Source organism: Felis catus, chromosome C2 (genome assembly GCF_018350175.1).
Source record: "Felis catus isolate Fca126 chromosome C2, F.catus_Fca126_mat1.0, whole genome shotgun sequence".
NCBI lineage: Eukaryota > Metazoa > Chordata > Mammalia > Carnivora > Felidae > Felis > Felis catus.
The window spans coordinates 47582496-47608473 of NC_058376.1; the positions used below are offsets into that span (position 1 = coordinate 47582496).

At 38.0% G+C, this 25978-nt stretch overlaps 2 protein-coding genes across 9 annotated transcripts in view; one reads left to right on the forward strand and one right to left on the reverse strand.

The window, feature by feature from the left end:
- Positions 1-25978, forward strand: part of CMSS1 (cms1 ribosomal small subunit homolog) — a 381638-nt gene that overhangs the window by 16110 nt on the left and 339550 nt on the right. The window lies entirely within an intron of this gene.
- FILIP1L (filamin A interacting protein 1 like) overlaps positions 1-25978 on the reverse strand; it is a 303314-nt gene that overhangs the window by 10097 nt on the left and 267239 nt on the right. For 3 of the 4 annotated variants that reach the window (XM_003991577.6, XM_045036807.1, XM_045036809.1), the window contains one exon: positions 12209-14984. In XM_003991577.6, coding sequence (XP_003991626.5) covers positions 12209-14984 — 2776 coding nt within the window. Of the gene's footprint in view, positions 1-11836; positions 14985-25978 lie in introns of those variants that run through there. The other variant, XM_045036808.1, reaches the window with a different exon arrangement.

The window sequence follows — 25978 nt, forward strand, 5'->3', positions numbered from 1 at the left end:
TGACTCAGTGAGGGGCAGATTCAGGGCTACCTGACTCCCTTGGGGACCCAGCTGTGTTACCGGAATGACAATATTTAGTATTTTGGTTTTTGTCTCTTTTTAATGGGAAAGGACACAAGTATTTATGATATATGTGGTGATGAAAGGGAGGAAATGATAAACTAGAAAAAACATCTTTGAAATATTATTGCCTTTGTGTATGTGTGTGTGTGTGTTTTGTATTGTTTGGTAAATCACTACTAATTTGTATAAAGAAAAAAGTGGAAATAATAGATAATGAATATGGCAGATAGCCCAGAGTTTCATATGCTGCTTTGGCTTTTTTTTTTTTTTTTCTTGACTTTCTCCGAACTTCCTCATTATGCAATAAAACTTTATCACTAAACATTTTACAGTTTTATATGGTAAGAGGTCTTTCAAAAGGAAATTCTGCAGTTGGATTAGCTCATTCCTGTTAACCTCCTGCAAGAGAACATTTGGTTTTAAATAGAGTTGCAGCACTATGATTTATGTTAAAGAGTTGTCCGATTACTGAGGAAGTTAGAGGAAATTGATGCCTTTATTTTATAATGTAACATGGTTTGTGGTTGTACCTAGTCACATCCCAATCTCTCTGTGGTAATTACACCATGGGCAGTGAGGGAGTCTGAGAATAAACATTGAAATATAGTTTTCAAAAATCCTTCCTAACCCAGTTGCTTCCATTTGGTGCCCAGACACATAGCATCTCATGTAGAAATAGTATGCTAAAATAAATACACTAACCTTGAACTTTTGTCTTCTTTGTTTGTCCCCTTTGTTGTTGTCGTTGTTGTTGTTGTTTTAAGATTTTATTTTTAAGTAACCTCTATACCCAACATGGGGCTTGAACTTAGAGCCCCAAGATCAAGAGTTGCACACTCCACCAACTGATCCAGCCAGGCACACGTCTCCTTTCTTGTTATTCATTGTCAGATTTTTTACCTCAGATATTTTTTTCTTTTTTGGTACTCTTTCCACTCTTTCCTCCCCATATCTTCATTTGCAACGATTTAAGGGTTTGTTTGATCGTTCACAGGCTGACAGTTTACAACAGCCTTGGGTTAGTGGCTAGAGCAGAGGCTCTGGTGCCAGATAGACTTGGGATTGCATTCTGTTTCTGGCATCAACTAGCTGTGTGTCCTCAGGCAAGACTTCAGACTTGCAGACTTCAGGTTCCTCATCTGTAATCCTTATCTGGAGATTGGAGTACCTACTTCTTGGTACCTACATTCTTGGGGGTGGGTGGGGGAGTAGGAGAGACCCATGGCACATCAAAGTTCCAGATAAGTGTTTGCTGTTAACAATGTTAATGTTATGAAGTTTGTCTTTTTCCTTATTAAGATGCCTGTTTCTTGATAATAATCATAACTTATTTTCTTTGGTTATTTTAACTTTCTTATTTTTCTGCTTTACCCCTTGTTTTCCCCCTCTCTAATTAATTATTGGAGACATGTTACCAAGCATAGGAGTTGAGGCAGCTGACAAGCAATGATGTTTACTGGGCCATGTTTCTAACCAATCTGACCCACAATTGTCCCTTCACACAATCTGCCCCTTCACACATTCTTTTCCTTCTTTATCTTACATGGTCTGATTGTTATGAGTCTTTCTTTTTTAGAGTTTACCTGAAAAGATACTATTTTCTACTCTTTCTTCTTTTCTTATCTCTTAATTGAAAAAATGAAGCAGTTATAGCACCTATAAAGTCCTTTGGCCCTGACATTCTGTGAGTCTATGAAAAGAACAAATGCAAGCCAGCTGTGCCCACCAGGTATGTTGTTAGCCACATGAGCCTTTGTTGAATACCTACCACCAGCAGTATTTACATTCTGGGTAATGTAGTACAGTGGCTTTTAAACTTTATAAGCCCAAGAATGAAGCAGGCAGGTTGTTTAAATGCAGATTTCCAGCATTGGTTTCCAGAGGTCTAGGCACATGGAAATCTGTGGAGTCATGAGTGATTCTTATAAGGGCGATCAGTGACTGCATTTGAGAAACATTGATATAAGAGTTTTAAAAATAAATGATCGCAGATTCTTCCTCTCAAGAGATTATGGTATAGGAGGGATAACAAATAAGCATAAAAAGAGGCAAAACGAAGTGCTATAATAGAGGTACAAACAGAAGCATTTTGGAAACTTGGAGGAAGACTGTGAAGAATAGGAAGGTTTTCCAGAGGTATTGGCCTTGAGATAGGAGTAAGATTTCAATAGGATGAACAAAGAGACAAGAGTATTCTATCCTTAGGAACAGCGTGAACAAGGTGTGAGGTAAGAAAGCTCAGTTGTATGTGGGAGGATGGTCAGTACTGTGTTGTGGTGAGGAGGATACAGGGTTCGTCCAGTTTCAAAAGGAGATGAGGCAAGAGATGGAGGACTAATCTAGAAGGTTTGGACTTTGTGATATACTCAGTGATATAAGTGCGAAGTAAGTGCTCTTTTGGGTGGGTGGGGGGTGGAGAGGACTGGAGAATTGCCATGATCAGGACAGTATTGTAGAAAGATCACTAGCAACATGAGCAAAGGTTGGATTAGAAAGGTGAGGGGTTAAATGTAATAGATTAACTATTTTACAGTACCATCTGTACTGAGGTCTGGATGTGGGGAGTAGTAGCACAAATAAAAGAGGGAGGGAGACTAGCACAAATAACAGAGAAAGAAATACCAGGGCAGAGTGGCTGACTAAATCTGGGGCATGAACAGAAAAGTGGAGAATGGCTCCCAGATATTGAACCCTGGCAACAAGGAAGGTGGTGGACTACCACCAGAAATGAGACAAAAAAGGAACCCAAAAGCAGCAGTGCACAGGGGTGTGGGCACATGCCAAGTATGAAGTATAACTGGACCTTCCATGTGGAACTGTTTGGTAGGCATTGAAAACTTGGAGATCTGGCTTTGAGAATCATCATGGAGAAATAGTTGATACCATTCAAGTGACTGAGAGCACAAGGGGAAAATATAGTTCCTCTTCATCTTCCACTCTCTTCTTCTATGATAGATACTTCTAGATTCCTTTCCCATAGTTTGAGAGGTGAGTTTTGTTGGGCCCTATTCTTTGCCCACATGCACCTCTCCATCCCCCACACCCACCCTGCCACAAGTCCACCAATCTTACTGATAAGAGTGTAACTAGTTCTGAAAGGAGCCCCCAAGGAGATATTTCTTCCCAGTACTTGAACAATGCTTAGTGATTGAATCATTATCCAAGCACTGATTGGCTAGCAGGGAGGAAAGGAAATCCTGCCCCTCTCCTCCAGTGACCACACTGGCCCCTCTACCATTGTGTCTGGGCTGAGCAGACAGATTACATAAACTTGTACTCTGTGGGGGGGTCTGCCACTCCTTGGCACAAGGGCATTTGGTAATTACAGGATGACCCCCCCAGAGCACATTTCCTTCCACATTGGCAGTCTGAGAAAACCTGGAATAGGGCCATAGTTGATAAGTTGGCCTAAAAAAATAGTAATAATTGTCCATTGTTCTCCCTAGTCCTCTCATTACTCTTCATAGAAGCTAAAGTCAGTGGCTCTGGCATTTGTATCTTCCAAAATTTGTGTTATAAATAGGTATTATTCTTATAATCAGAAAAAAGTTTTATATAAAAAAAACTGTGCTGCTTATGCCTGTCACTGTGAGAGATGCCATCCTTCTTCACTGAGATCCCTACCCATTTACCCCCTCCTTGTTGCCCTGAAGTTGTTTAAATTTTTCTAATGTTTTATGGACCTTTTGGGGATTGTTGAAATTTTTAGTTAACCCCTCTCTCTATAAACTGTAATTTTCTGCAGCCTCAAAACTAATATCCATGAATTCAGTCAAGAACACCATTAAAAGGCAAAGAATGGAAAAGGAATAGCTCTTTTCTTTTCTTTTTTTTTTTTTTTTTAAGAGAAGAAGGAGAAAAGCAGCCAACTTACTAATAGTGAATGATAGCAATTTACTCTTGAGGAGTTGCTGTGAATTGTTTGAAGAGTGGCTGCAATGAAGCAAGTTTTTTTATGCATCTAATTGTTTCTGAGAGATATATTGGAGACCAACTTAAAGACTTTCCTCTGAAGTGTCAGTTTTATTTGTGATGCTTAATTCTGAATTGGAAGCAGAATTTAGAGACTGACAAAGCTGAACGCTAACACTTTCCCCCTGAGCTGGGAAAATACACAACGCTTTTTTTTCTTTCTTTCTTTCTTTTTCTTTTTCTTTAAGGTGATTTTGGGACCATCATTCTTTCCTAATAAGTTATGGTGTTGCTTGAGAAATGGAAACTCTAAATTAGGGTATATCATCCAGGAAGATTTTCTAGTCTTCTGCAAAGGCTGAAGTGCCACTACCCATGGGCTAAGTTGGTGGTTTTTGTCTTTATGGTGGCTACACCTTGATCCTTTGATTGCCTTTTCTGGAGGTGTCGGGTCACTATCAGGACTGTCAAGGCAGCTGCTATGTATAAGTTTTGATGTGCATGGTCATGATGTTCTTTTTGTGGATCATTTTTACTCACTTCTGATGCCTTTCCTCCAACCACCTCTGAGGCCCATCAGGTACCTCCTCCAAGCTCATTCTGCATGCCCTGCATTTGTGCCTTTGCTTATAGAACCCTGCTTTAGGATAGAGTGGACTTTAACCACCACCCCAGTGCTCCCTGAGAACAGTCTCCTGATGATGAGGAATTGTGCTTCTCCTTGGTCTTGCTTTGTCCCATGTCCTATCCACAGCACCGTCCTGTCAGTCTTCCCCATGCCTCCCCATTTATGTGAGGCTCAGCCTCTCACATTCATAAACCTTTGTTCCCCAAACAATAACCTCAGGGAGATGGGAGGAGTTGGAAGGGGAGCCAGATCACTCTGGACTGTGGTGATCATGGAAGTTTTCAGAAAAGGTAAGGCTTGAGCCAGATCTTTCAGTGTGGATCACGTGATGAGAGAAGAGAAAATTATCCATGTGGAACCGCTGGGAGGGGGTAGGAGAAAGCCCTGTGTATCTTTAGGGGAATTCTGAGTGTTCTGGATAAAGTGGCAGACTTGTGAGACAGAGTGCAAGAATGTAATGTTAGACATCCCGTCTATGCTCTTAAGTAATGGAGAGGATCTAAGGCAATTTATTATGCTTCCCACTTGCACTGAGGTAGCTTCTCAGTATGTTGCCATGGAAAGAGAATGGGACAACAGAATTAAATTTGTGTTATATCTTTCTCATGTCACATACTAATAGAACAACCTGAAGCAATTTTCCTTGCATATCAGAATTAAACATTTTTTATCTTTAAAATTGTGGTGATATATAGGGTTGTTGTGAAATGAAATGATAGTGTATAAAGGATTAGTTATATCCATTATCTCACTACCCAGAAGTCTTCACTGAAGACACAGAGTGCTGCCTGCCATTGTATTCAAGGCTCTTCACAGTCTGACAGGACCAGGCCCTTCAAGCCTACCCCTACCCCAACCATCTGAGCTGAAGCCACACTACCCTGCTCATTGTTCCTTGAACTCTCGTTTTCTCCTCTCTTGCTTGGCCTCACATCTCTGCTTTTGTCTCATTCTTGTCTCATTGGTATCACTTGACAGTACCCTGGAACACCTTTTGTCCTCTGTTTATCTTAGTCTTCCTCATCTCCTAGCCCCTGCTCAAATCTCATCTATGTCTGAAACCTAACCCCTGAACCTTGTCCCCGGAGTAACCTGCTCCTCTTCCAAATTCCTGTAGTATTTACTCTCTGTAGAATTCCTTCTCTGTGTTGTGCTCTTAATTACCTTTTAAGGTAGTCCTCAACTCCGACCCTAGATTCTAAATCTTACACTTCCATAACTGCCTCACATAGCACTGGGTAAAATTAAGTGCTTCATAAATATATTTGTTGGTTCATTCTTATAGGTGATTTGTTGAAGAATGAAGAAAGCTTGTATTCTAATAGACATTTGTGCCTCTGGTGGTTATAAGCTAATACAGAAGGAGTTGAAATTTCTGAAAGAGGACTCCTCTTTGGAAAGGTCTAAACAGTAAAGGGTTATCTCTTAAGTTCTTAGGAATCCTCCTGAAACCCATTTTTTCCCACTAAGGCAAATGTGGTTGGTTGTCTAGACTTTTATTTCTCCTGAAGGCATGTGAGAAATGGAAGCTTATCTGAAAACATTAGTTTATATCTGGTATTGAAACAAAGGTACAAGGTACTAACACAAATACAAATATTCGAATACACATATGCCTTGAGCCAATCTGTCAGGTTAGTGGAAACAATCCTTATGCAACTAAACTCTTCAGTGCAGATTTTTAAAGTTGCTTTGAGGCTTATATTTAGTCAGATTCAAGATTTTCATCTCTACATACCAGACAAGAGTTTTCAAATGAGCTGTCAGATTTTTCCCACAGCAAGTCATGTAAAAGAGGAACTGGCTTATAGAGGTAGTCCATCTCTCTCATGCAGTGGTTCTCAAATGGAGGTGATTTTACACTGCAGAGAACATTTAGCCATGTCAGGAGCCATTTTTGTTTGTCACAGTTGGGAGATGCTACTTGGCATCTAGTGGAAGCCAGGAATGCTCCTAGACGTCCTACAGTGCACAGGACATCCTTCCACAACAAAGAATCAACAGACCCATACGGTTAATAGTCCTGAGGTTGCAAAACTTTGCTCTAATGAGAAAAGAGCTGATATGTTGAGGATTAAAAGGCTAATTCATAGAATCTTAAAGAAGAAAACAAATCTTTAAAGACCATCTAGTAGTTAGGACACCTATAAGTGGGAAAATGAGGAAGGAGAAATATAATGGCTGAAAGGAAACTCATGTAGATAATTGGTTTATTTATGCTCAAACTTATTTCTCAAAGGAATTTTAAGTGATTAAAAGAGAGTGTTGAGACTTGGAAAGAATTCAGAAATCATTGGAAGTTAGAACTAGGTATGATCATAGAGATCACCAAGTCCAGTTGTCTTTATTTCACAAAAACTAAATGACTTTTTTAGAGCTGCATTGCTGACTGAGAAAGGCATGAACTAACCTGATCTTCTGTTTGCCAGCCTCAAATGCTCCCTCCCAACCAGTTACTCCCCTTATCTAAATCTTTCCTTGACCGTTTCAAGTCTCATTTGCTCTGTGAAGCCTTGTCTACTGTAGTCCTGCTTAATCTCTAGTTTATTGTGTGAATTTAGTTTGCCACTTGATTAAATGTTGTCTCATACTCTTGTTTCTTGTCTCCTTCCTTGCTCAGAATAATAAGCTCTTCGGGGACAGTGAATCTTTTGTCTCCATATCTGCCCCAATGTTGGATAGAAGGTAGGCAGTTCAGTGTGTCATGATCAGTGTATTAACCAGTTGTATCCATGTGGTGCTTTGAAGAGAAGATATCCTGCATGTCACTGAGACATATGAGTGCTTTGTCAGTGAACCCATTCCACCTTTCCAGAGTCCTAAGGGATGGCACAGAGTGAGACAGCCTTTGTAGGTCTAGGGCCTGTATACATTGTTAGTTATGCAAAGATGACAAGGCTTTCAAAAGCAAAACAAAACTCAGAGGCAAAAAAAAAAAAAAATCCTAGGTAATGTTACAGAAATATCATATAGGACCATTTGTCTATAAGGGAGAAAGGAACTTACTAAAATAAAAGTAAAAAAGCTTTCAAAAACTTCCTCAATTAATCAGACAAATTTTATTTCTCTGATAATAATTTCATTAAAAAATAAGTGAAATTTTAAAATGAAGCCACAAGTAAAGAAAAGATTATCCCTAGGATAGCTGATTGCTATGCCAAAGGTTAGCCCAGAGTACATTTTTATAGCACCATTTTAAGTATAAAAACTGGTACCCTGATAGAATGTTGACAGATTTAAATGTGCTGCCATATGAACGGTGTTAATTCATTATCAAATGATAAAGTACTTAGAAATGTTGGCCAGTTAACTGGCTAGACTCCCCAAGGATTCCTTACCCCTAGTGTGTTGCCCTTGGGGGATATATTTCACTGCACAGTGGAAGTTCCATCAGTTGGAAAGGAAAGGATTTGGAGTGTAATCTAAATGAAAATGAATTTAAGGCGGTTTAGGGTTGGGGACTTTATTGAACCACTTATCTTCCTTGCTCTTTCTTGGCATTTGCCTCACTGTGCTCTAAGGTGAATGGAGTCCTTTGTTTTGGTTCATCCAAACAGCTCTCTTTAATGTGTGTTCTGGACAATTCCCAAGAAATGCCGTAGGGTTATTGAGGGCCTGGGATCTCAGGGAGAAACAGCTTGTAGGTGTCAGACAGCCTGCTACTGCTCAACTGAAGATTCAGGCATCTATGCTTTGCTACAGTTATAAACCTAAGAACCTTCCCACCTTATAAAGTGGTAGTTTTTATTAAGCTTTTTTCTGAATAAAAAGAAAACCTGAGGAATGAGCTGTTTGTCATGCTAGCCACCAGAGGGCGGAACAGTCACACTTCCTTGGACAGGGGTAATTTATTTTGACTGAACAGGACTATAGTCAGAACACATTTGCTAATGTCTATCAATATAGGAATTTCTAAAATAATGAAATTGCTACTTTAGGGTACATACTAATCAGCAGAGTAATTTGTTAAAAGTGTAGCTTCCTGGGCCATACCCTCACAGATTCCAATTTGAATCTGGGTAGGACATTGGGAGTCTTAACATGTATCTTGTATTTTACTTTGAGAAACACAGATCTTAATGTTTTGGGCATGCATTTTTGCCTGATTATGTTTTCTCTTAGGATTACAAAGCAAAATGATTTTTGGCGAAAAAACAATAATAGAAACCAGGTATAGGTAAACCAGAATGTTGTTAAAGATCTTTTCTTGCCTTTGTCAAACAAGTTTCAAAAGAAACTCACTTTATAAAGATTCAGAATCAAAGAAGCTACCAAAACCATGCTTTTGTCTGGAGTTCTACCTCAGTCAATAAAGATCATCAAATCCTTAGGCTTCAAGCCTAATAATTTTTAATGAAATATCCCCTTTATGACCATCTTACAATACAACATAATTTTATCCTTTGAGTGTCATGAAGACCTATGCCTGATGTCTTGGCAATGTGAGATGTAATTGCAGAGACCTCCTGAGTAGATTTATGTAATCCTTTCATCATCTTGAACGTATATAGAGAGATCTTCCTTTATATGTAAAGATCCAATTACAGTGATGCACATTGTCCTAGTACGGGTGATGATTTTATTTTTGCCAGTGCCCCCAGAGAACGGAGGCATCCTAAAGGAAAGTTTTGCCACTGTTCTTAAAAGGACAGAAGAATATGGTGAAGTCTTTTAAATCTATGATAGGATGCTGCAGCTTAAAAAGTTAAAGAATTGGAGGTACTGAGTAAAATGAAAATTGGTTCTGAAGCTGGGACTTTAGATGAAATGAAATGAAAGGAAATTATGATTTTATCAGATGTTTATAAAAACTATCTTCTGTGAGATTCCCATGGACCTATTCTAAGAATACAAACCTTCATATGAAGATTTTCCAATGTCACTTCCTTTCTCCTACTTTTCAAGGTTCTTCTGTGAGTATATATGAGTTAAAAAGAAAGTTCTGTAACCTTTCAAACACACACATGGATAGAAAAATTTAATTTTGAAATTAAGGACAAAAGATCTAGAACGTATGAATGGGAAGATGCTTTTTTTAAATGTGAGATTTTATGGAAAAAGGAAGATGTTTTCTATCAGAAATGATGCTGTCCTTACCATAAATTTTAATTAGTAACACTTTTCATAATCTATATATGTTATGAGTATGACAGTATTTCTAAATTTTGATGCTGATATGAATTATTATACTAAAATAATCCTCCCAGTAGAGGAACCTCTAAGAGAAGGTCGGTTCCTTGAGGTCCAGTAAACTTCTGGTAATGTTACATTTCAGATGCCTATTAATAGTTAATATGTAGAGCATGTGATGAAATGAGAATTTGTTCATTATAATCATAAAGCACAGATCCTGTGGTGTTAACATTATTGTAGAGAATTGTTCTGGCTCACATAAGAAATTGAATCCTTACCAAATGGATGAACTATTGAATAGCCCAGAGTTTTCAAACTCTGTTAGTTATAGGTGTGCCAGAAATGGATCTTCCCCCTCAGCACTTGGGGCAGCCAACAGGAACCTATCGGTTGCTCATTTCTACCTCTCCACTGTATCCAGTGCTGCGGAAGCATATTTTCTTTTTGTGCCATTATCTGACGAAGGTTGGGAAGTACTGCAAAGACTTTGTTCTTTAATTCTTCCTAGTTTTTGTCACCCTCCAAAATGTTACGTGTACCCTCTCTTGATTATTATCTAGAAAAACATCTTATGCAGCAGGATTATCAATGTCTGCTTTGAAAGATGTAAAATTAAGTATGCCATTCCTTCTAAAGTTCTAGCCCAAGGTGACTTAAAAATAAAAGTAGTTTTGAAAACCATTTAGACCATCATGTATTTTGTAATACAGTTGGGTCACTGCCGATTCCCAAGATAAATGTGTTTAAACAGAAGCTTTCTCATTCATCACCAGCCTCAGCTTTCATCCAAATTTATTTAATGATGATGCAAGCCCACAGCATTGGTGTTGCAGTTCATCACCATGGAAGTGTTTCTGTCAACAAATCCTCGCTTTGCTATCATGAAATTGATTTTGCAGGGAAACGGATGATAATCATGGAGGATTTCTTTTACTTCTAAAGAACTTCACAGTTTGCCTGGGTGTCTAAATGGATTGTGTTTAAAATCAGTAACTGGCAATAAAATTGACCAAAGTAAATTAGACCGTTAAGAGGTTGGAAAAGGGAAAATGGTAACGAGCTACCTTGTCTGAAACTTTTTTTTTTTTTTTGGAATGTGACATGGAGACCAGATTTATAATTTAAAACATTCCTCTGAAAACTGTTGTTCTCTACTATGGAAATACAGAACATGCTCAAAGAGTCCTATAAGGTAGGTATCAGAATTCTTAGGATGCTTTGGCTGAGTTTTTCTCACTTACCTTGTGAATGGCATAACAATAATCATAGAGGAAACTTTCCTTAACTAACATAATGTATGATTTTTTTAAAAATATGCCTTTTCTATAGTGTTTGTACCTATCTTTGGCTTTTATTTGCTTGTTTAGAGGTTGGGGAGAAATGCAATTACATTGTAAGCTTCTGAGTACAGCTGACTTACAAACAAGGTAGGAAGCACATATCTTAAATAATCCAAACTATTTTAGGAATAGAAAGATGGGAAAAGATGGGATGGGAAAGAAGGACAAGAATGACACTTTTGCTTTGAAGCAGTGTTCAAGAGTATATATCATAGTGGCTGATTTCAGATGTGGATGAAAATATATATATATATGTTTTATGGGGGTTTTCATATGTAGAAGAAATACAGTCAACTCTTGATTGTCAAGGTAACTTGTATTTTCAAATGTGCTTTTTCTGGTTTTCTGTCACATTTCAAAGCTTTTTTACTTTCACTATCAGCTCATATGTGCTTATAAAAGCAAATTAATATTATATAATTCACTTACTGTCAGTAAACATTTATCAAGTTCTTAATATGTGCTAAGCACTTTACTGGTCATCATGGATATTGAGATACATCTCAAGAAGGAAGTTAAGTTTGCTCCTGAGAGATCTTATAGTTCACTTTTCAAAGAAAGAGACATAAACTTTATTTATTTGAACCACTTCCTCTTCCTCTAATAACATGTGATCAGAAGTTGACTGTAAATGGGAGGTAGGTGCTGTTTGTTTTTAAGGAAGAATGAATAAACCTTTTGAACAGAAAATAAAATACTATACATGCAAAAATATAACACAAAATGACCAAAAAAAAAAAAAAAATTCAGCAAGCAATGGTAAAAATAACAAATTATTTACTGCTTTAAAATGTTAAAGTATTTCATCAAGACAAGTTGCAGTCAAATTAATGTGAGTTATGGAAAATGAAATACATAAAGATGTATTTATACAAGTGCAGAGTAAATATTTTCCATACAGGTATGTAAATGAAAAGATATACAGTAAGTGCACACTTGATAGGACTATGCAGGCAACACTTAGTTAGTTTCAGATACTCTTGGATAGTTCATGCACAAACCTTCCCAAAGTACAAGTTCAGTCAGTCTTTTGGGGGATGTGGAGGGATAATTAAAAAGGACTGAGTTCCTTGCAATAATATCACTATGGACTGGATGAGGGTGAGAGTCGTCAGTTATATATATTACTTACTGTAATTTGTGATTGTCGAGGAAGAGTTGTGGCTGTTGGTGTGATAGTAATACTGCTGGTGACTTTATTGGTTGTTTTGTTTAGTGCCCCATTAGTTAAGCCTTGAGTTCGGTTATCCTGTGGTGGTGTTGAAGGGCTGGCAGGTCTCACGGGGCTGGCCACAGCTTGCATGTAAGGACTTCCTAAGTGAATGTGGATTTTATTATCCTCAGTAGTTATCACACTTGAACTGTTGCTGTTTGAACGTTGAAACTGCCATGATGACTGCCGGTCAGGAGAGACTCTGAAAATCGCATGCTTGGCACTGATTTCTATCGGCTCTGGGGAACGTCCCTGCTCAGGAGAGCCTGCTGAACCAGTCACGGCCAAAACCTGAATAGGTGACATTGTCCTTTCTGGAGTTATAGAACCACAAGACTCTGGGGTCTGCGCTCTGGCAAAGGTTGCCATGGTAATTGGGGACATGCTTTGCTCTAAGTTCATGAGGCCTTCAGCAGAAGTTTTGGATTTCACCGGTGTTATGGAGGCATTTTGGAGGATGGTTATCCTTTGCTTTGGGGTGCCACAGTTTGGAATCACTGCAGTGCTTGTGTAAGAGTGAGGACTCTCTGTGGTTGGACTTGTGATTTCAAGAGTGGCTGTGTTTTGGACATGGTCTGGAGTAACCTTTATATGAAGTGGCTGCCCAGGTGTGTGGCTTAGGACTAGATCTCCAGGTTGCATGAAGTTGCCATTGGGTTTAGTTTGTATTTTTCCATTCTGAGGATGGCCCTCCTTAGATTTCATCCAAGGAATCCATAGTTTCCTGTTAACAGGACAGGGGGTAGATGAATTGCATTTGAAGGACAGCACTGATTCCTCATCATTAGGGTCCTCATCCTGGTCCTCACTCTCCTCATATAACTGACCATTGATGACTGCTCGTTCCAGAGGAATGAGACTCTTGTAATCGGGTGGCTCATTGTCTACTACTTCTGTCTGAACTTCTTTAGAAAATACTTGAGGGTCAGAGATGATTCTTCCATTGAGGCTAGGCCGGAGGCTCTTACTGAAATGCCGATACCTCTCTAACTCTTTAGTGAGGTTTTCAATCTCTCTTCCTAAATCTCTGTTCCTGTTTTCTTGTTGATGGAGTTTCTTTTGCAGAACTGAATGATCTCCCTGGAGATGACATATCAGGTCCTCAGTTGCCATGTATTCATGAATTTTCTCTTTCAATGCATCTACTTCTCTTGAGAGGTGTCCCGACTTAGCTTCTTCTTCTTGAAGCCTTTTGAAAAGCCATTGTTCATGGCTGGACTCTGTCTTTTCTGCTAACTTGTACTTGTCAAGTTCCATTTTAACTCGTTCCAGCTCTTCAGATAAAAATTGAGCTTTATCTCGTTCAGTAGCATACCTACGTTCTAGAGTCTCGTACTCATCTTCTGTTTTCATAAGGTCATCCTCAATGGCTTTCATATCCTTTAACTTCAGTCTCAGTCTTTCCACTTCTTGAGAGAGCTCTTTAATCTTATTGTTTTCTTGGTGTAATGCTGTGGTGGACTTACTAGAATCTTGATTTAATTTGTTTTTTAGGAAATCTTTCTCAATTGCTTCCAATGATTGAAGCCTATTTTTCAACATATTAACTTTGGACAGGAGATCATTTCCTTTCTCTTCTTCTGCTTTCAGTTTGTTTTTTAGATCATCTCTCTCCTTGGTGACACTGTACATTTTTTCTTCCACGTCAGTTTTGGACTTTAGTGCCCTTTTTGTTTCCTCAATTAACTTCTCGGTAACCGTCGTCACTTTATTTTGCTCCATTTGAAGCTGAGAAGAAGCAGCTTGCAACTTATCTTCAGTTTGCTTCAATTTTTCACTCATTGTTTTTCTTTCATCTACCAGCATCACAGTTAACGTTTTCAATTTAGTTAAGTCCTCTTTTAGGGTAAATTCTGTCTTTTCCAGCCGACTTTCAATGACTTCTAGCTCTTTGATCCTTACTTTTAAACTCTCCAGTTCTTGTGACAACTGCTTTGTGGTCATCCTTTCTTTTTCTAAATTGCATTTCAGGGAATAACATTCTTGTTTGCTCTTGTTGAAGGCATCTTCTAATCTTTCCAAAGCCATAATCCTTTTATTGAGTTTTTCAACCTCAAGTTTAAAGTCTTTACTCTGTGATGTTTCCTTTTCGAGCCTCTTATTGAGATCTCTGCACTGCTCCTCCATTTTTATGAGTTCTTCATCCTTCCCTTCCATTTCTAGCACACGTTTTCTGAGCTCCTCTACCTCAGCCATGATACCACAGTTTCCATATTCTCCCTTGTTAATTTTTTCTTTTATATCTTGTAGCTCCTCTTCTGCTTTTCGTAAAGACCTGTTTGTCTCCTCTAATTCATCGATTTGCCGGCTGAGTGCTGCCAATTTTTGTCGAAGCTGGCGATTTTGGCTGTCCTCATTGGTGAGCTTTGCCATAATTGTTTCTTGGTTCTGGTGAAACCTTGTGGTTTGTGTTTGCAGTTCTTTCTCTAGTCTGGTCGCCTTCTGCTCTTCTTCCTGAACTCTGGTTTCAGTGAGGGCTAGTTTAGCATGTGTTTCCTTCGCACTTGTGGTTAGGTCTTGGATTTTCTGTCTTTGAAGGGCAAGCTGTGCCGTCAGTCTTTGTTGTTCGTCCACCACCATCAAAGCAAAAGACTTCAGTTTGGTCAGCTCCACTTTCAGGGCTGTGACCTTCTTTTCCTTTTCTTGCTCCTTCTTCTCCTGGGACTCAGTTTCTTGGTCAATTAGCTTCTTTAATCTGCAAAATACAAGAGTGCATTCTGTTGTGTGATTGGTATTTCAGCAACTTCCCAGCTGTGACTAAACATTTATGTAATGTAGAAAGATTTATCAGCTATACAGAATATGGAAAGGAATTCCTGTACTTGACTGGCAAGGAGAATCTTGATAAACAGCTCTGTTTTGCTTTTACAAGGTGGTTTGCCCCCACCCCCTTGCTGATTGGTAACAGTTGTAGCTCACCAGGAGCCTTAGTGGAAGAGTAAAGGCAAAAATAGTTGGTTTAAATTGCAAGTGTATGGAGCACCTGGGTGGCTCAGTCACTTAAGCATCAGACTTCGGCTCACGTCATGATCTCACGGTTCATGAGCCTGCATGGGGCTCTGTGCTGACAGTGCAGAGACTGCTTGGGAACTCCTCTCTCTCTCTCTCTCTCTCTCTCTCTCTCTCTCTCACTCAAAATAAACATACATACATACATACATACATAGCTAGCTAGCTTGTGGAACAGAACTAGTAGACCGTCTAGCCTGAAAGCTGTAAAAATAGATACAAGTTTGAGGTTCAAGTTGACCTGGCTTCAATATTGGCCCTCCTCTACCAGCTAATTAACCTGAGCTGTTATTTAGCATCCTTGAGCATCAGTTTCCCCGTCTGGAAAATGGAGGCAATAATTGTATTATCTCAGCAGCCATTTGTGAAAATTTAATGAGATAATTGATCTAAGAGTCTCATAGTGCTGGTGCATAATAATAAGCATTTGGTAGGGTTATTGATGTTCTTTTTTATTAATGTGGTTATTGTTATATTGATAAAATGATTTGCTTGAACCATTATATGTATACATTATATTTGGTGTTCAATTTCTTGATAAAGAGAGATAAAATTGAGATAAAATTTTATTCACATTGCTTAGAAGTTATGTGCTTCACTGATGGACCTCTCCGCCAATTAAAACTTGGTTTACACTAGCATGACATTTTGCCAGGAATCACCCACTTCATATATATCTTTATCCCCATAGTGACTGTAGTTGAATGAGGGGAATTGAGAGGCATCTGAAGGGGTTTAGAATTTTTGTAACGTGGGAAGAACATACAGTCTGATAGGAAAGAGTTTATCAATTAGAGTCAGATGGTAGAAATGACGGAGGAAAAACTCTACGATCAGGAACATAATAACTCCCTCTTAAATGATGACTATTATAATGTTACTTTTTTCTTTTACTTTTTAAATTTGTTGGCATAACAGGATGTCATTTTACATGCAATATAAATTATCTCTTCCACACACCTTTCTCCTCAGCAGTGAGGTCACAGTTTTAAATCTGTGGCACTCTTAATTACATTGGGAATGGGCTGATTATAGAGGATGTCATTACAGCTTTGCAGTATTGTTATACAGAAGCTAATACAGAATGGAATCCCTGAAGTATTGAACTAAAGGACTTGTCGTGGATGAAAAGTTATAAATATTTGTTTTCTGATCAAGCATAAAGAGTTCATAATTTACTATTTCTTTTCTGTTAAGAATGAGTTAATTATCCAATGCAGGTCTTTAATCCTTGCCATAAAACTTTCTTTTTTAAAGCTGTTTAAGGGTTTGAAAGGACATTTTAAAAGGAAATTAATTTGGAAGAGTCTTGTGGAAAAGTCTTTCTTAAGATCCTAATCTACTCTTTAATTAAACTACACAAGACGAACATGTTTAAAGTAATTGTATAATGTAAGGATTCCCAACTGTTTTGTGGGGAGGATCCACTTTTATTTTTTCTGTTTTGAGAACCTAACAGGAGGCTGGCTCGAGGGCTGTAGCCTATGAAATTCTGAAGAAGCTGAGCTGGATGCTGGGGTGGAGTTGATGATGATTTCATCCACAGTCTTGGCAAGGAGGCTTGCCCATGGCTTCTCCCCTTTCCCACTCTCTATTTGAGACACCTGGGAGCCTGAGAAACATGGCGTCTCCTTCCTGAATGGTCATGGTACTTCACAACCTGGTAGTAAAGTCCATGGGCAAACTGCTTTGGTGGTGAAATAGTTACAGAAACTTTGGCAAAGCACTTCTTCCTCCCACCCTTAGCATTAGAATCATATTTAACAATGCTCTGAGCATAATTGCAGTGAAGTATTTTCCCCTCTTTACATCACAGTTCTTAGAGTTTTATTAAAGAATAGTTTCACAAAAAAAACTTTTCAGGATTTGTTTTAACTTATTAAATAATACCATGTGTGATATAATTTTCATGAGAAGGGCATGTATTTTCTTAGTATATAAAAGAGGGAAGATTATTTTGCAGTGCAGTGAAAAAAGCATTAAAACTGGTGATTAGTGAATCTTGGCAGAGCTGTAACTGGCAAAAACAAGATTTTGAAGAAATTTAAATTGTTTCCATTGTGTTCATTGTTTTTGACAGTAAGCATGATGCATTTTTTTCATCATGGTTACAAGGTCATGTATCTTTTTCATGCTTTCTGGAAATCAGTTGGCATCCCCTTATGTTCCCAAGCCTCACCTTACAAGGTAGGCACATAAAACTGATAATTTGAATACCTTTGCTTTCAGTAATTCCTTACTACTTGTTTCCTAACAACCTGCTATTTCCCTGGGCCAATCCCATGAGCACATCATAAGACAGTCAACAGGCTGGTCAGGTAAGACCTGTCAGGGAGAGAAATAGGAGTTTATATGCAGAAGGAATTGTACCCCCAACCATCAACTCAGGCAGGAGCGTAGGGCCAGCAACCAGTGAGAATTGAGGATAGAAGAGAGGCCCTGATGGAACCTTCTCAGAGCCAGTTGGGTGCCAGTACTGCTATTGCACATTGTGTGTGTGTGTGTGTGTGTGTGTGTGTGTGTGTGAGAGAGAGAGAGAGAGAGAGAGAGAGAGAGAGAGAGATTGAGAGATTGAGAGAGGTTGATTATACTACTGAATTGGAATTAGCACTTTTGGTACAGTGAAAGGGCTTACCCTAAATCATTCACTATTTCTTGTCGTATATCCAGAAGTATTTGAAGGTTGAGATTGAGGTTAGTTTATGGACTTGAAGAAAGATGTTTCTGTGCAAAGTTAGCAAGTCCTTATAGGATTTGAAGCTGCAAATCCGGCTGGTTGTACACAGTGCCCGAAATAAGAAAGCTAATTTTTATACTGCTAATTACTAATGCAGGGGTGTGTGTGTGTGTATCTTTTTTCTTTCAAATATATATGAAAACTTTTAGCAAATATTTGCTATTGACTGTCGTTTAGTCATTTGAGGTCTACAATTACATATCCAAAACTTTTGAAGCCAAATGTTTTCGAAGTTGTAGTTTTTCAAATTTTAGAAAGGCACTAAAGAACATCTGTCATATAGAACAGCTCCCACCAAGCCTGTGGCACCACCTCCTAATACTTCTGCGGTGAACCATGAGATAACTGAGATAATAAATAGCCTTACATCTCTTCAGGCTTTGCTGCCAGAGGAGTTCAGATAAGAAATTCTGCCACAATTTAGGGAAAAAAAAGTGTTCTTATATTTTTTAAATTGCACACAAGGGATTGTGGATGTTTGAAAATGAAGGTATAGACTGTTAGTGTCTTTGGGTTAAGGAAGGTGTGGAGTTGAGGGTCCTCAAGAAAGTTGAGCCTGCTTTCTTCTTCAGTTGGATTGGGTTTGAAATGAAATAGTACCTTAATTTTCTATTTCCATTATTTTTCTTTGCTTCATAATGGGTTTTAGGCATTGATGCTGACTGACGTTATATGCTGATACAGATTATCACTGACTCTGGGTTTGCTGGCAAAAGCAGATAAATGATTTTGAGAGCTTTTAACCAGGGTACTCACAGTGTTAAAAGCAGCACAGACTTTGTGATGCAGAATGCCCAGATCCAAAATTCACACCCTCAGAGCTGTGTAGTCAAATTATTGCTCCTTTTTTCATGAATAGTTCCAATTAAGACACCTGTATGCAGGATGTTTGTATAATCTATGCTAGGGTTTCTCTAACCTCAGAACTATTGGCATTTTGAGCCAAATTATTCTTTGTTGTGGGGGGCTGTGCCGTGCATTGTAAGATGTTTAGCAGCATCTGTGGTCTTGACTCGCTAGATGCCAGTAGCAGCCCTTCCCAGTTGTGACAACAAAAAATATCTCTAGACATTATTTGTCCAATGTCTCCTGGCAGGGTGGGGGGTGCAGGGCACAAAATCACCCCTAGATGAGAACCAGTTATCAGTGAATGTGTGTCCTTATGGACATTTATATATGTCAGTCTGTCATTAGAGTTAGACTCGCCATCATTCCACCTTACTTAGCTTTAATTAAGCAGGTGCAACAAAGTTCCCACCTGAGATATATATATACCTGGTGATTATATCTTCCCTGCAAATGGCCTGTTCTTTACCAGTGCTTGTCATAGTTTAAGATGCATGTGAATCACCTAAGAATTTTGTTAAATTGCAGCTTCCCATTTAGTAGATGGGGATAGGCCTCAAATTTTGCATTATATGAAGCTCCCAGGTGATGCCAGGATTGACTATGGGTAGGAAGGCTTTACTATTTACACGTTAGATGTTTTGCAGAAATGGTACTCTGATGAATATTAACTCAGCCAGTTGTTTGTTACTGATCATACCCCAATCTGTGAACATTGCCTGTATTCCTGACCTACAAGGCCATCCATTTTTTTCACCGAGAACACCAGGTAGGAGACCATGACTAAAATCGCTGAATATCATCCAAACTACTAGAAAAAATGACTCAATATACATATCATAGGTGGTGGTTCAGTAGCTCAGTTTTCACCTAAAGAAGGCAGTAAATAATTTCAGTTCCAATTTGTGATTCTCCTCACCCAGCCCAAAGACTTAAAAAACAGGAGACTGTATAGTAGCTACCATTCTTTATTTAGTGCCAATGAGGTTCTGCCAAACACTGAAATAAGTCTATGCATCTGTTGGTTCTAATTCTCATGGTAAGCTTATAGGGTTTGAGATTATTATCTCTGTTTTACAGCAATGAAAATTTAAGCTGAGATAGGTCAGGAAGGTGCAAAGCCCAATATCACATTGCCTCTCCAACAAAGAACACAGACTTATTACCTCAACCTGCTCCACATACAGTGTCTTTCCCAAAAAAATTCTGTGTGTTGGAGAAACTATTAACCTAAGGAAAGATTCTCTTTGTCATTGTGCTTGTATTCTTTTTAGTTCATATCTCATAGAGCAGTGGTTTTTAAATGTTTACTCTTCTGTCTCCTAAAATAATTTTTTATTATGTACAACTAGTTTGTTCATATAAAGAATAGTCATAGCACTTCCCTTAGCAAATATCATCTACCTTTTTTCAGCTTGTTTTGAGGTATAATTAACAAATAAAACTGTAAGATATATAAACTATATGACCTGATGATTTGGTATATATACATTGTGAAAGGACTCCCACCAAGTTAACATGTCCATCACCTCACATATTCACCTTTTGTGTGTGTGAGAATGCTGAAGTTCTACTTGCTTAGCAAATATACAGTATTATCAACTGTAGTCACCATGGTATATATTAGATCCACAGACCTTATTTCATCTTTATAACTAAAAATTTGTACCCTTTTACTTCTTCCTGTTTCCTGCTCCCACCTCCCACTCCCAACCCCTAGCAGTCTTCACTCTACTTTCTGTTTATAAAATTCAACTTTTTATTTTTTTAAGACTCCACATATAAATGGTCTGGCTTATTTCATTTACTGTAATGCCCTCCAGGTTCATCTATGTTTTTGCAAACACCAGGATTTCCTTCTTTTTTAAGGCTGAATAATATTCCATCATATATATCACATCACATTTTCTTTATCCGTTCATCTGTTGTCAGACACTTAGGTTGTTTCCATACCTTGACTATTGTGAATAACGCTGCAGTGAACATGAGAGTTCAGATATCTCTTCAAGATAGTGATTTCATTACCTTTGGGCATATACCCAGAAATGGGATTGCTAGATCATGTGGTAGTTTTTTAAAAATTTTCTTAAGAACCTCTATATTATGTTGCATAGTGACTGTACCCGTTTACATCCCCACCAACAGTGTACAGGAGTTCCCTTTTCTTCACATGTTTGCTAGCATTTGTTATCGCTTGTCTTTTTGATAGTAGACATCCTAACAGGTGTGAGATTTCATCGTGGTTTTCCTTTGCATTTCATTTTCCTGATGACTAGCAATATCAAGTACCTTTTTCATGTACCCGTTAGCCATATGTGTGTCTTCTTTGTTTTTGTTTGTTTTAAGATACTTTTAATGTTTATTTTTTATTTTTAAGAGAGAGAGACAGAGCACAAGCAGGGGAGGGACAGAGAGGGAGGGACAGAGAGAGAGGGACATATGGAATCCAAAGCAGGCTTCAGGCTCTGAGCTGTGAGCACAGCGCCCAATGTGGGGCTTAAACCCACAAACTGTGGAGATCATGACCTGAGCCGAAGTCAGATGCTTAAGTGACTGAGCCAACCAGATGCCCCTATGTATGTCTTCTTTGGAAAAATGTCTATTCAGGTTCCTTGTCCATTTTTTAATTTATTTATTTATTTATTTATTTATTTATTTATTTATTATTATTATTTTTTTTTGCTATTGAGTTTTAGGAGTTCCTTATATATTTTGGATATTAATCCCTTATTGAATGTATATATCATTTGCAAGTCTCTTCTCCCATTCCATAGATTACCTTTTCATTTTGTTGATAGTTTCCTTGCTATGTAGAAAAAAGGTTTTCAGTTTGATGGAGTTTCATTGTTTATTTTTGCTTTTGTTTCCCTTGCCTGTGGAGACTATCTAGAAAAATGTTTCATGGCTGATGTTAAAGAAATTACTGCCTATGTTTTCTTCTAGGAGTTTTATGGTTTCATGGCTTACATTTAGGTCTTTAATCCATTCTGTTTATTTTTGTGTATGGTATAAGAAAGCAGTCCAGTTTCATTCTTTTGCATGTAGCTATCCAGTTTTCCTAGCACCATTTACTGAAGAAACTGTCTTTCCCCCATTGTATATTGTTGCTTCTTTTGTCACAGATTAATTGACCATATAAGCCTGGGTTTATTTCTGGTCTGTTCTGTTCCACTGATCTGCATGTCTATTTTTGTGTCTGTATCATACTGTTTTGATTACTACAGGTTTGTAGTATATCTTGGAATCTGGGATTGTGATACCTCCAGCTCTGTTGTTCTTTCTCAAGACTGCTTTGGCTTTTCAGGGCCTTTTGTGGTTCCATACAAATTTTAGTATTATTTGTTCTAGTTCTGTGAAAAATGTTGTTTGATAGGTATTGCATTAAATCTGTAGATTGCTTTGGGTAGTATGGACATTTTAACAATATTTGTTCTTCTAATCCATAAGCATGAAACATCTTTCCATTTTTTTTGTATCATCTTCTATTTCTTTCATTAATGTTATATAATTTTGGAGTACAGGTCTTTCAACTCCTTTGCTATTGACATAAAATCCAAAAAGACATTGTTAAGACAAATACTGAGGAGCTTAGCCCCTATATTTTCTTCTAGGAGTTTTGTAGTTTCAGGTCTTATGTTCAAATCTTTAATCCATTCCCAGTTGATTTTTGTGTGTAAAATAGTGATCCAGTTTATTCTTTTTCATGTGTATATTCAGTTTTCCCAGAACCATTTACTGAAGAGACTATCCTTTCCTACTGTATATTCTTGGCTCCTTTGTTGAAAATTAATTGGACAGGGGCGCCTGGGTGGCTCAGTCGGTTAAGCGTCCGACTTCAGCTCAGGTCACGATCTCACGGTCCGTGAGTTCAAGCCCCGCGTCGGGCTCTGGGCTGATGGCTCAGAGCCTGGAGCCTGTTTCCGATTCTGTGTGTCCCTCTCTCTGCCCCTCCCCCGTTCATGCTCTGTCTCTCTCTGTCTCAAAAATAAATAAATGTTAAAAAAATTTAAAAAAAAAAAAAAAAAAAAAAAGAAAATTAATTGGACATATTAGGATGTCCACCCCCCGCTGGGCTCTCTTTTTTGTTCCACTGGTCTATGTGTCTGTTTTTTATGCAAATACCATACTGTTTTGACTACTACAGCTTTGTAATATAGTATGAAATCAAGGATCATGATGCCCCCCCCCCCCCCCACTTTGTTCTTTCTCAAGATTGTTTTGGATAGTCAGGGGTTTTTGTGCTTACATATACATTTTAGGACTGCTTTTTGTATTTCTATGAAAAATGCCATTAGGATTTTGATAGGGATTACATTGAATTTATAGGTTGTTTTGAAAAGTTATATTAATTGTTACAATCTGAACATTGAATATCTTTCCATTTATTTGTGTCTTCCTCAGTTTATTTCATTAGTGTTTCACAGTTTTCACTGTGTAGATCTTCCTTGGTTAAATTTATTTCTAAGTATTTTATTCGTTTTCTTGCTATTATAAATGGGATTATTTCCTAGTTCATCTTTCTAATCCAATAATCTAATAGTTCGAAAAGGATTTTTAGGAGCACCCGGGTGGCTCAGTCAGTTAAGTGTCTGAGTCTTGATTCCAGCTCAGGTCATGATCTTGTGGTTCGTGAGATCAAGCCCCATGCTGGGCTCTGTGCTGACAGTGCAGTGCGGAGCCTGCTTGGGATTCTCCCTCTCTCCTCACTCTGTGACCCTCCCGTGCTTCTGCATTCTCTCAAAATGAATAAACTTAAAAAAACAAAAACAAAAACAGGGGCGCCTGGGTGGCTCAGTCAGTTAAGTGTCTGACTCTTGGTTTTAGCTCAGGTCATGGTCTCACAGCTGCATGGGTTCGAGCCTTGCATTGGGCTCTGTGCTGGCAGTGCAGAGCTTGCTTGGGACTCTCTTTCTCCCTCTCCCATTCGCACTGTCTCTGTCTTTCTCAAAATAAATAAATAAACTTAAAAAAAATAAAAAAATAAAAGGATTTTTAAAAACTAAGTACCTCTTCACACATTTTAAAGCTGCCATCCAAAAATTCTTACTCAAGGTTTAAATAACCACAAACGATATATATTAACATTTGCCATATAATCTAAAAGTCCCCATTGGCAAACCAGTCACCCAAATCAGACATTCAAGAAAAGTCTGACTTCATTTTTCAACTTAGGTAAATGTGTAAATATCCATCTCTTTGGCAACCATTTCACTTCTAAAAGAGGTGAGGCATAGCAGCTTGCCCCAAGTTGTTCCCAGATGAAGACACAAGCACTGCTTCCACCAGTGGTTCTGAAGTTCTTGCTGCTCTGCGCTCATAGGACTCTCCCGGGTGTCTTTCTATAGTTGTACCTTTGTTCTGTATCCCAGAGAATTTTCCAGCCCAGGAATATGCATTTGGTAAAATTTTGTTAAATTAGAAGACTGTTTTGAAAGGATTGCTGGAGAATTCAGTGCAAGCCCTTTTTCTGGTAGATCGGTTTTAGAAAGCATATGTGTGTGGATTGCGGATGTAGACATTGATTCCTTTAATGTTTTCCATGCTTATAACTCTGGAAAGTTTTTGTGTACCCTCAGGGGTATGTGTACCCCAGTCTGAAGACTGCCATCTTGGAGAGTACTCATATTCATGTTCAAGTACTGATAGCACAGGATTATAGGATTATACACTGAATCCTGTCCAGTAAAAACAGGTTGTGGAAGCTGGTTTCATGGACACAAACTGAGGTAGTTAAATCCAAACTGGCTTAAAGCAGTGTCTTGTTACAGCTTTTTATTTAGAGTTTCTATTATGGCTTAGAATTGTTGTAACTTACTGTGGTTTATCACTATTATGTGCAATACTAATTCCTTGTTTTTTCAAAAATATCACATCTGTCATCTTGAACGTTCTTTGGTACTAACCATGAAGCTGGTTCTTTACTACAAATTATACATTCAGAGGGTCTTTTTAGTTTTTATTTACACATACATATGTCAGCACACATGTGTGACTATATTTTATCTCCTCTTTGTGAGACAGTTAGTAATATTCATCATATAACACATATGAAACAGATGGTTTGTCTAAATGTTCTAATGCCAGTCATACCCATAGTAATTCATAATTTTCACCACTTTTGATTATGTCTTATTTATGTGCATTACAATCAACCCCACTAAAATACAAGCTTCTTAAGAATCGGGCACATGTCTGACTCATTTGTTTCTTCTACAAATATGTCTACTACATACCCTTACATGTGGAGAGTGTCAAATGTTTTTTTATTTGTTTACCAAAATGAATGTTTTTTGAAGGAATGAACAAATATGCCTTCCTGTGGAAAATACTGTAGCACTGACCTGAATAATTTTATTCAGCTTTAAAAGAAGATGCTCTCATGTTTACTATGTACACAGTTTTAAGTATTTTTAAAAAATGAGGTGTAAATGGCTTTCCCATTGGTGTTCTCCAAGTACGTTGTTGGATTTTTGAAAGAATCAAGACTGTTGTAATATTTCTTTTTCCTTCTTCAGATTCCTGCATTAAATTATATATGCTTGCTTGTTTGAGAAGGGAGATTGGCGGTAAATGTCCACATCCTAGGCCCTTACTCTCTTTTGGTTATTTCATCTCTGCAAACAAAGGAGTGATTCTTTTATTTTTTTCCTTACAGTCCAGAGCTCTATTGGACAAATATGTTCATTACACAAGTAACATTAATCAACAGCAAATGAAATTGAAAAGGAATATTCATCTATAATCTGACCACCCTAATACATCAATTATGTTTCTACTTTTCCAGATTTTTTTCCACTTTTTTTGACACCTAGCCCATATAAATAAATGTAGGGTGATTATCAAGCAGTAAAACCAATTCCACAAACCATTAATGGCACTGTGTTGTTTCTCTTAGCTGTAGAAATCAATCTGTATGTAGGGAACTTCAGAGTCAGCTTACCTTCTCATCTGTCATTTTTAGGAGACACCTACTCCATTGTATCTATTATATGGATCCTGAATCTAAGTTTTTGTTGTTATGAATATGGCAAGACTTGTTCATTTAATTTGCAAACAACAAAAGAATTACTTAGTACTGGGGCTATACTGAGATGAAC